The sequence below is a fragment of the Alligator sinensis genome, unplaced genomic scaffold (assembly GCF_000455745.1).
Source record: "Alligator sinensis unplaced genomic scaffold, ASM45574v1 scaffold204_1, whole genome shotgun sequence".
Classification (NCBI taxonomy): Eukaryota; Metazoa; Chordata; order Crocodylia; family Alligatoridae; genus Alligator; species Alligator sinensis.
Window position 1 is genome coordinate 1,066,146 of NW_005842363.1, and position 12,256 is coordinate 1,078,401.

General features: G+C 40.9%; 1 protein-coding gene across 1 annotated transcript in view; it reads left to right on the forward strand.

Moving 5' to 3' along the window:
- PCSK5 (proprotein convertase subtilisin/kexin type 5) overlaps nt 1-12,256 on the forward strand; it is a 380,395-nt gene that overhangs the window by 34,481 nt on the left and 333,658 nt on the right. The window contains exon 4 of the mRNA XM_006029202.2: nt 2,041-2,145. Coding sequence (XP_006029264.1) covers nt 2,041-2,145 — 105 coding nt within the window. The remainder of the gene's footprint in view (nt 1-2,040; nt 2,146-12,256) is intronic.

Sequence of the window (12,256 nt, forward strand, 5' to 3'; positions counted from 1 at the left end):
TCAGAGGCCCTGATCGCTGCTGCCAGAGCCGGTGACTGCGGGGCTTTTTTGTTTGTTTTTTTAAAGTTCCAGGACTAGGCTGGGGCTGGGTGGAGCATCAGGGGTTGGGGTTGGCAGGGCGGAGGGGCAGATTGGTGAGTGGGGGTTCTGTGGGGGGGCTCTGCCACGTGGCCCCAGAGCCCCCACAGCTCCTACTACAGCTGGTGAGTGTGGAGAATTTTTTTTTTAATCTTGGACTGCTGGGGCCTGCCCGGAGGCCCCAGAGCCTCCACAGCCCCTGCTACAGCCAGTGAGTGAGGAGAGGCTGGGCTAGGTGGGGATGGGACCAGGCAGGACAGCCATGTGGGCTTGTCCTCCGGCTCCCCCAGCTATGCTTGGTGTGGGCTGTGCAGAGCAGACTTGGGTGCTGGTGCTGGCCCCAGCCAACAGTGGCAGTATGCTGTAATCCTGTGCGCAGATCTGGGGGCCCACACCCCTCTGGGAGGGCTGCAGGGCTGTGCCAGACTCCTTCCCAGGCTTCAGGCCCCCAGATCTGCGCACAGGATGACAACAGGCTGCCGTCCCTCCCCCAGAGCACTGGGATTAGAAGGGACCTCAGGGACAGATCATAGTCACTGGCCAGCTACAGGTGTTAATATCCGCCCCACTTCCCCCTCCCTCTTCTTGGTTTCTGTTTCCCTGCAAGCCCGGCTCCAAAATATCCAAAACATTTCTGAAACATTTCGGATGGTTTTGTTTAGTTTCAGAGATGTTTCAGAGCTTTCTGTTTCATTTTGGATTTGGTGTTTTGGGCATTGAAATGGGCCAAAACACCTCCAAAATGAAACTACTGCCAAAGTTTTGCATAGCCCTATTATACACATACCTTTTTGTCCTGTGATGCACTGAAGATCCACTGCTTTGGAGCAGACTCGTTTAATCAAGTCTGCTTTGCATGCAAGCTGAGGTGCGCTATGCTGCACTGTGTGCAATTGTATAAGCAGCAAAATGCACAGCAGCACATCAGCACGCAGAAAATGGCAGTGGTGCACTTATGAACTAAAGCACCTCCAATGTGTTTTAGTTCAAAAGTGCACCGCCGCCATTTTCTCATTTGTTTTCAGAACAAAGCTGATTTTTTTTCTAAGGTTAATTTGAGTTTCCACTTGAATCAGCAATGAGTTAAAATAGCTTTTTCTTGCTCATTTTTAACAGTTGTTATAAAAATTGTAAAGGAATTTATAACGTTTCTGTAAGATTTACAGCATCAATGAGATATTTTTGAAGGCCAAATTCTAAAATGTTTGGGAAGGCCTTTTCTCTAGGGATATGCATGTTTATGTGTGTGTGAAAGTTACTTAGAAATACTTTGGATATCCATTGGAAAACAGGTATGAATGATTTTAAAAAGGAAATTTATTCATGTTGTTATGGAGGTTAGGAACATACTAGACTGTACTTAAGTGGCAGATATAAACCAATTTTTATTTTCTATTGAGAAATCATTCTATTTTTTGACATCTTATAAGTATTTCTAATAATAGATTAAGGACTGAAGTTATTTTTCCCCTACAAAATTAAGATAAGTATATTCTTTGTGAATGGTCCAATGCTTAGGAATGTTTTTGTAAGTTAATGACATGAATAACCTAACACAGTACATTTTACAGTATATTTCCTTAAGCAAACTGTATGGTTTTTAATAACCTTGTAGCTATTTGATGATTTTTATACTTGCCTGTGATGATAGTTTGGATATAAATTGATATAGAATTACTTAAAATACTGAATATAAATTAAACATTAAAAAGGTGGATGCAGACGGGCTAAGCTGCTCAATTATAATCTTTGGTTATGCAGTTACTGCCTCAAGGACACTACATCCATTTCATATCATATGTCCTTCTTTTGAAAGATGATCACTGGGGTTCAAGTAACATTTCAGCACAGCAGGAAATTGCATAATTTATAGGCCTTTAAAAATGAAAAACAGAAAACTGCTTTTCATAAGTTAAATCTCTCTCTTTCTCTTTTCTCCCTTCTTCCCTCTCCTTTCTACAGATCGGAACACTGAAGGATTACTACCACTTCTACCATAGTAAAACAATTAAAAGGTCAGTTCTTTCAAGTAGAGGTACCCACAGCTTCATTTCAATGGAACCAAAGGTAAGAAAATCCACCTAGGCATATGTCTAAGGTAAAAGCCTCTTAATTTTTAATTTGAAATGTCATACCAGGAGACATTTGCCTGGGTGGCATCTAACATTACAAGAGCGGACATACTATCTGTTCACTAAGGTTCTGCTTCACATTAAGGGGAAGAAAAGACAATACCATGTTACTAACTGATGTGCTAAACTCAGAACATAATGTCCAGTGTTTTTCATGAGGGTGATGTACTGTAAGAATTTTGTTAATGTAGTCATCTTCATGTCATGCCTCACTAAGCCTAAACTCGAAAATATAACTTGAATGAGCTACTGTTCATTTGAGAACAACAGTGTGCAAATTAGCATGATAGGCCCATTCGCTCATGGTTTGTGGGTTTGTCCTTTCCTGGTAATTTGGGACCAGATTATAGTTAATCTGTTAGGTGTGTACATGGATTTAGATGCCCAAGTGTGATTCTGTTTCACTTTGCTCAAGCCCCTAAACGTTAATGCAAAAGATGGGGAGGTCCTCCTCCTCCTTGTTGATGCTGCTTTTTGACTCAAGGGTCAGATGATAGTTCATTAATGGATTTTCAGGGACTTGAACAGGGTAGAATAAAAAAAGCACTTACGCACCTAAATTCACCTAAGGCACAGACAGAAGTGGCAATTTTCACCCAATCTGGCCCCTGAAAGCACTGTACAGCCATGAACAGACACAAGTGCATGACGGCAGATGCTTTAAAGGGCCTGATCCTGTGACGATCTGAACCCTCATTACATAAAGGTTCAGATGGAGACACTCCAATGTGGAGTGCCCTCAGTAAATTCTGTCTGCACTTGCTGGGAGCAGGGCTGGACATCCCTGCTCTCAGTGCTGTTTTCAGAATGGCGGGGGGGAAAGGGAGTAGCAGGAGTTCATTCTGGGGGTTGCACAGCCAGCACTGGAGTGTCAGGCATGCGAATTCCAATCTACCTGCCCTCCCTCCAGCACCAGCTGAAAAAAAAAACCCAGACCAAACTCTCTCCGCTCCCTTCCCCCCTCCCCATTCTAAAGACAGAGCTGGGGCTGGGAGGGGGCTGAGGGAGAGTGTCTGGGGGAGCCTGCTCCAGATTGCAGCTGAATTTCCCAACCCTCAGAACCCAACAGCGAACATCCATTGGGTCTGTGGGATTGTTGTAACTCATAGTGCTTCTTGCAAAGTGGTATGAGTTACAGCGGGGAGCTGCACTTCTGTCTGTGCCTTTAGGCACCTAATTAGATGGAACAGAATCTGGCCCTTAGTGTGGTAGAGTATTAAGATTTGCCTACTATTTTCTATGAACCTTTTTATTATTTCATTTTGAGTCCTATTTTTAAATAATGAGCATTTTGTATTTGAAATATGTCACCTCAACCTATATAGCATCTCAAACTAAATAGTTTTAGTAAATTTTAAATATTAAAATTAGAATTTGGCCATTGTGTTATAGAATGGTAAAAATGTTATCATATTATATTGTTAGAATAATAATTTTTTCAACTGTAGCTTAGAAAACATGTTTGTATTAAGCCTGTCATTTCAGTAGTTTGTTACCTTTCTCCTTATTACCCCGGGAGTTTGAATTTCTTGTGTTCATCTTCAGCAAAGAAATTAATGTTTTCTAAATGTTTGAAAAAGATCTTTTAAGCTTTTATATATTATGGAAGCATGAAAAAACAGTGGTTCTCACCTGTTAAGACATATTTCAGCTGATTTTAAAGCCTATAGGTTATATAAAACATGGCATATAAAACAATGGCAATGAGAAATCTGCATTTAACTAACTTTAAAAAAGTCAACATAACTTCTATTCTGCTTTTTATTCTGTTTGTTTCAACAAATGAAAAGCAGAAAACTCACATGGGCAGTATGCAGGACACCTGAGAATTGAGTGCCACAGAGTGACACTGGCAGTGTTGCCAAGTCTCATGATTTTTGATGTTGTTCTTAACGTCTACGCTTTGGGAATGTGAAAAATGTACATTGTTCATATACAGTCCCGAAATATAGACTTTAAGGACGATGCAAAAAATCATGAGACTTGGCAATACTGCACTGGGCACATCTACACATGCCCTTTACTGTGGATTATTAGGGTGCACTAAACTAACTCCACTGTAGGATAGTACTGTCAGAGACAGTACTATCCTGCAGCAGAATAGTTATGTGTACCAAAATACACATGTAGATGGTGACTGGGGCTGCTTGGGGCACAAGGGTGCTACAGTGCAGGGGCTGCCTACGGGCTAGCTCCACACCCTAGCACCCTTGTGTCCCAGCCTGTCCCTCCACAGCACGTTGAACCAGGCTGGAGCAGCCTGGGCTGGCAGACTGACCCCCTGGGTCCCTGGCAGCTGGGGCTGCCATGCCCTGGCTCAATATGCTGTGGTCCCAGGTGCACACCCAGGAGCAATAAACTCTGGTCCAAACTGTGCTAGAGTTTTTTGCTACATGCTAATTGCATGTGTAGATGCACCCACTGAATGGTAAATCCTGAATTCCTTGTGGTGTGGAGGAGCAATAAGGCAACATAAAATGGGCAATCATGTTGTGCATTGGGGAAGAGCTGTGGTATAGAGAGCCTGTAGTGGGTTTGTTTTGTAATGGCTCTGTAAACCTGTTTCTAAGGTGTGTTTCAGGGATATGTATTGAGTAAGCTGTGGGCAAGGCTGCTGTCTATGAATACTCAGCAACCTGGATCAAATACTAACCACTTCACCGCACTTAGGGGTAGTGCAAACAGAATGGAAATCATTCACATCCCTTAGCTCCAGCATATGGGAGTCTCCTGTGCGCACAGAGCTAGTATAGTTGACTTTTGTTTTTACTTGCCCTCATCAGTACAAATGCTTCTACTAAACTCAGCTGATACATGGTCCCTCTGGACCTTTGGCAACTGTCCTAGATTAGAACTGCCTTGGGGGAGTATGGAGAGGAGCCATGGCAGAGCTAAGCAAAAAATCAGAGACATAATTGTTTCCCTGATGCCCCATCTTACTGCACCATATAGATCTCAGATAAATCAGATAAGCTGTCCCTTGCAATACTATCAATATACAAAGGTCTGATCTATTGTTGATATGGGAGTCATCATTTTGAATCATGGCACCTAGAAGCTCTAATCAGAGGTGAGCAAGCCAGTGTAAAAACAATGAGGACAAAGTCCCTGTGATGATGGCTTTTTACTGTAAGAGGCATTTACAATCTAAGGTCTTAAACTGGCAAATATGCTTGTGATTTACTTTGTACTTGTGAGTAGTTCCATCAGACTTGAATTTAGGAACACACATGTATCAAGTTACATAAAGATAGAAATGTTTGCAGGTTTAAGACCAAAAGGACAAAACATTTCAAAAGTACTGATGTACTTTTTTTTTAGCATTTAACTGTGTTGTCTAAGCTAGATCTTACCAAATAAGTTTAACGGCACATCACAGTGTGATTTCACGTAAGACATATGGCAGTGAAAATTTTAAAAGACAAACATATGCTACTTTACTTTATCCATGAGTCTTTATAGCTGCTTGATACAACTGTTTGTGGCAGACCAGATGGTAGGTGCATTTGTGAATAGGTGTACACCAGGGTTTGTAGACTTTTCAAACCGGTTAGTAGTAGCTTACTTACAACTTGGAAGCCTCTTGCAAGTAACAAAACAGCCTGCATACCACAAATGATATTTGATATGAAAGTCATTCCAGTATGTGGTACCTTTTTGTAGGGTAAGATTGATTTAAAGTTACTTATATGCCATATACAATGGGCCCAATTTTGAAGTCTTCCATCAGTTTTCCTTCACTTAAGGAAAGGCTCAAAGACACTTAAGGAAAGGCTCAAAAACGTATTGGACCCAGTGTCAAAGGGGCATTTAATCAACCATATTTAAAGTTTGAGATCCACAATTAATTGCAAAGATAAACATCACCAATTTGTTTGTAAAGTTCCTAATTTGTGCATAATTCTATAGAGTAACCCCTCCTCTAGTGGGAATGTGGGATGTAAGCTTCATAGATCTATAGTGATAATGTAAGAATGGATTTAGTGTCCTGATGCTTCCAACCTACTTCTATGGAGAGCCTTTTCTTGGGCTCTCTGAGCATAAAGAGCTAGATGCTTTGGCTGGTATGAGTGGTTGTACCTATATTGACTTGAATTACATAATTATGTGAAAATCTAGGTCTTCTCATTTAAATGAGGGTAGTTTTACTCTGAAAGAGCAGTCTTCAAAGTGGTCATAAATCAAAGGAGCACAGCTTCTGAAAAATTAGCCCAACATTTACATGCTGAGAGGAGCATGCAAACCATTTACAAAGTAGTCCATTTCTGTAGTGATCCTTGAGGACCCTGTTAATACCAGCTATCACAGGCTGTACACAACAGAAAGGTTCAAACAGCTACCTCCACTGCATCTTTTCTAGTGACGTTGTTAAATATGTAATTATTTGCTGCTGACTTACAGAAAGATAGAAGCCTCAAACCAAAAGGGAAATTATTATAGTGCAACAAGTTGAAGTGTTGAACAAAATCTATTATTGGCAGGAGACTTAAGGACCATGGCACACTTCCCTGATCTGTGTAACAGCAGACTTCCTTAACACTATTGCAGGATTCACCATAAACTCCATTTCAGGCAGCAATTGTGAGCATCTCTTTTCATCCCTCCACAGACTACAGTCCTTTTTTGGGGATGCTAGCAAGTATAAGGTTCAGGGGTAGGCAGAGTCAGCTAGTCAGTGAAGGATATAGGGAGCTAATGTAAGTCCCTACTACAGAGCTGTAGAGGAGCCTGTTCATACTTTTTGCTCCATTTTGAACCTATTTGACCTTCCTGTATAGAATCAAATTTGTGCAGAACTCCTTCATCCAGGAATAAGGAGTCAAGGATTTGCTTCAGGACTGTCTTTATTTATAGTGTACCAAAAGAAGAGGATGCCAGATGGAAACATTTGTGAAGTGTGACTGTGCTGTCAGCTACATGGTATAAACAAGCCGTTACACTGGCATAAAACACATGTAAGTAAAGGTGGTATGCCTCATTTCCAGCATGAGAGAGATTACAGTTTAAATGAGTTACTTAAGAGTGAAGGCCACAAACCAAATCAAATCTATGTTCCAGTAATACATATATATGGAACAGACAAGATAGATAGGTAGGTCATGTCTTCATGTGGGGAGGTTTTGTTTTTCTTTATTTTTAAAGGAGTTACCAGTGAAAAGCTCTGAAAGTAAGATTGTGGTCCATAATATATACAAGTGATGTGAAAACTCAAATAGCATGCATGTATAAGGTCCTGTAGTACAGTATGTAAGAACAACCACCCCAAAACTGCTTGCTTAAATAGCTCCAATTATTAATCTTAACTCTATGTCTTATTTTCAAACAATGTACATCCCTGGTTCTCAACCTTTTTCTATACCAGGACCCATTTGTAAACATTGATGTCCAGTCCCAACCCAGTGTCCCTCACTCCTGGCCCAGTGCCCCGCACCCCCAGGCCCCAGCCCCAGAGTGTGTGGGGCAGGAGTGGGTGTGTGGGATGGGGTGGGGTGTGTGCAGGATATGGGGGGCCCCAAGCAGCCCCTTGCAGACTGGAACTCTGCCAGCCTGCAAGGGAAAAGCCACCATTTCCCACGCTTTTCTCCTTTAAAGGAGAATCCATTTTTAAAGTTGGTTCACAACCCTTTCATATATTCTTGCGACCCACTTTTGAGTCGCGACCCACGGGTTGAGAAACGCTGACATTGATGATTTGGTATGTCCAAATATACTCATCAAATCCCTGGTGCCTTTCATGACAAGAGAGGTGGGGTCTGAAGAACAATGAAATTTTGCTTATGGCAATGCTGCTTAAGTGTGAAATTAATAATTCAAGTCCCGTGCTGTAATCCGATCTGTGAAGTCTCTGGTTTACAAATGAGAAAAAACATTTACACTACTAGTGTTTGCTGCCAATAGTTTTTTACTCAAGAGTCATCTCACCTTTTGATTGTGTTTCATTCCTTTCATGCCTTATTATTTTGGGCTTGCTCCTGATTGGAACCTCTTCTCTTTGCAAAAGGTGAAAGAGGTCAAGTGCCCAACCCGCTTCCATTGAAATAGATAGTAAAACTCTAATTGATTTTGGTGGGAATAAGGTGGAGCCCGTTTGCTGAAATTTTAGAACATTTCTCTTGGCAGTTCAGATCTATCAGTGACAGTAACAGTAGGAGAGCTGGTGTAACAGTAGTCTAACCTGACCCATTGGTATTTTAGGCACTGTGTCATCTAACCCATTCTGAACGCAGGTCTGTGTGGTTTGGTGCTTAAAATGGCAGTGACTGAGAGCAGCATATCCACACTGGCATTTATACTGTTGCTACAGCAGGTAGGTCAGAACTAGCAGCCAAAACAAAAATGTGCTAGCACTAGTGTAGAAAAGGCCCGTAAATGTAGTGCTATTGGCTATGGAAGAAACTTACAGGCAGAAACCTATTCCCAATAGTGTTAGGATTGTGTTGGGGGAAGTATATGAGACGGTAGAGGGAGCAACAGTAGCAACCACAAATAAATATTTCCTCCTGTTGCTATGTAGCAGTGGTTATACCAGCTCAGATTGCTAAACAATAAGATAGGCTGATAGGGGAGTTGGGTTAACTTGAAAGGCTGGGAAAGATGATGGATTCCACCACAATATTATGGTTTTGCTTTGGCAAGGTTTTCGGTGCAGAATATGAGAGGCCACTACTTTGGAAATATGCCAGCAGGAATAGAGAACATACTCGTCTCTTCTGAGTCAGTACTTTCATTGCAATTATAGAGGAGCAGTGGGCTTTATCCCACTAGAGTAAAGTATTCGGAAAGGTGTTTTTCATTTATTTTCACCTTTAATGCCAGCGGGTTGGTTAAGAGTAGAAAGAATCCCTGTCAATTTATATGCTATGTAGAGGGCATACAATTCAGCAGATTGGAGAACTTTATTGCAATGCTAAACCCTCCAGTTTTCTAAAAGCATTGATTTGGATTTTTAGCTTAGGTAAGCAATGCTGATGATAAAGCTATCATGAGAAAGTTTGTGTTTGTGTTAGCAATGCTAAGTGTGACGTTGTTAAATCTCATTAGAGAACAAAAATATTTTGTTATCCAAATAGAATAATAGAACTATTAAACTTTGAGGCCAGGTGAGTTACTGCAGCCTGTGTGTGAAGCTATGAGCATGTTATGCCTTTCCTCAGAAGATAAATGATCAGATTCAGTACTAGTTGGTAGCAAAGTAATTGGAACCATCCTGCTAATTTCCATGTTCACAACTGAGTGAGCTCTGAACATGCGACCTGTGAGTCTAAAAGTTAACATATAAATGAAATATTTATCATCATGAGCTCTGTTTTTATTGGTTCTCATACTTGTACCAGTTATTGTTCTTTCATAACCTAAGTCAGAATCCAGAGATTGACTTGTTATTTTTAAGGACCTTGTTGGTGAGCGAGTTAGAACATACAGTGTACAAGAGAGCATAGAAACATTTCATTTTAAAACCTGTCTCTTGAGTATTAAACTCAGTTTGATAGCAACACAGTGAAACAGCAATACACTTGATCCTTGTTACAGGTCTCCTTGAAATACAAAGTTACTGTTGACTGGCGCCCAACTACATTAGATTCTATTATAATTGCTGTTGCTCAACACCTCTTTATGATGTTATAAAGTATGTGTAAGAGGCCCTTTTTACTTTGTTTCACTTGTGAGTGAAATGACTCCTTATGGAAGTGCCTGACATCAGCACTAGCTTAAAACAGATTCTGCGTCTACCCAGCAAAACTCCCTGTGAGTCCTGGCTCACTGGAACAGAAGCTACTAATATGGTAATGCAGTGGTTTTGTGTAGTGAATGAATGGGAACTGTATGATGGCATCACATTCCTTTTTCATTTGTAGCCTACCATGGGCTAGATTATAGTCTTATGCTTTCAGTGAGAGGCAGAGCATAAGCGTGCAGATCAATGTGCAGACCAAGAACTGACTTATGAATCAGAATTTTTCCCAGGTGCAGTTTATTTCCCCTCTTTGCCTTAGTTCATTTTTCCCTGTGTTGATATATTGGAGGGACTGAGCGGTGACCCTGACTCTTCATTTTTTTTTGTACCTGTATGAGAATGGTGTAGAGAAGCTGCTGTACTTCCTTCTTTCCCCTTCAAAAGAGACCAGGAAGTAAGAGAGCATTACTGGAACGCTTTGGAATGGGACTATTGAGGCATAACGTTAACGCTAATCCTTCAAATACTACCTGAATATCCTTGGATTTATCAGTGATGAGTCCTTCCTTCAACAATGATAGGCCAAATTAATATGCTGGTGTGGTGACAGGGAGCTCTTTTCCATCACTAAAATTGTAGCATGTAAAGAATAATGCCTCTATCTATATTGCATAGGAAAAAAGTAACCACGTTAATCATAATGCTAGTTGGAATGTTTTTATTTATAGTATCTGAGCACTTTTTCAATATTGAATTGTATTTCACTCAAAAAAATACTGATTTTTTCCTGCTGTTGCTAAAAGAAGCCTGAGAAATAATCACTAGAGTTATCTGATGAAATTCTTCTTTTATGTTTTCTATTAAAAGTGGAAAAATTGATACAGTTTTACAAATGAAAAATATGCCCCATTGGAGACTGTTGTCTTTCTTGACATAAATGATAGCATTTGATTGCCTACGCTTACAGCACAGTTTTATCACAATTATCCTGGTTAGTACCTGCCTCAGTGGATTTTTGTGCTCTCCACATCCCTAATTGCTTGTGCATTAAAAAGAAATAGTGTATTTCAAAAATTTCTAATTTTCTATTTGCTAAGTCATTTTTAGGGCTCCTTTGCAATGCCAATCTTATTGTTAACTGGTGGGCAAAAAAAGGAGATTAGTCTAGAGGATTTAACTGGCTCATTTCCTAATTAGCCTGACAAATGATTTGGGAAATGAAGAAAATTGTATTCAGAAGAATTGCTATCTCTTGCCATTTATTTTACAGCAATTTTTTCTAAGGCTGGCCATGAGCCTGGTTTTAAAAGATGGAGGATTGCTTGGTGGTGTGGTAGGGTAGAGACATTGCCCTGCTGCACCTTGTGGAAAAAGGAAATTATAGCCCTTTGATCCTTTACTCCTGCTATCACAGCATCTCAGAAACCCAGGGTCAGAACAACAGGCAGGTATCACATTCCAGCAAGGAACAGAGTTGATAGGGATTGCCCTGAAGCAGCTGAAGGCTGATTAAGTTCTTTGGGCATCATGATGAATGAGAAGTGTGACAGCTCTTCAGGGAGCTTCAGGAAGCTGGTGATAGCTCAGTCAACTGTGACAATTAAGAAAAATCTAGTCAGATTAGAGCGTTGAAAATGTGCAGGTCTCCAGATGTCGGCATGTTCTGCAGCTTCTTTGTTGCTGAAAATAAAGGTCAGAAAAACAATATGTGCAGTGGGAGGAACCCTAAAATAACCCATACTGAAAACTGCAAAACACACAGTAGCTTTAATAAAACATTTACATGATTAGAGATTTTAATGGTATTTAGCACCAAGATATTTAAAAAGATGAAAGGGACCTGATAGATGATGGTTTTTCTCATTACTCAGCTGCTGAAGTTGCAGATGATGCCAAACTGCTTTGAATTTAATATTTTCATCTAAATATGGCTTCATTCTCCTATTAGTACTGAAGATGCCCAACAAGCTAGACACAATGGCAGTATTTGTGATCTTGGCTCTTATATCATCTGGGATCTTATAACTTAGTCAGGGTTCTGACTCTCTTGGCCCCTCCAGGCTGGATTCGGACGGCAAGGCTCCTTGCAGGGTCCATCTAGAACCACCTCCAATGGTGCAGCCAGAAGTAGCAGTGTTAACTGCTATGGTTTCCTGAGCTGCTTAAACACATCCCCAACAGGGCTCCGTATACTGTAATTCAGCAACAGGTCCTGTCACTGTTCACCCTGCCCCTGAATTACTGGCCCCTTCAAAAGCCCTGTGAGCTGGATGATACAGTTCCAAGGGTTGGATACAACCCCACTTAGCTTAACACAAGAAGCAGCAAAATCCCCTACTAGGATAGTTGCTTCACAAAAAGATGAGGCAGG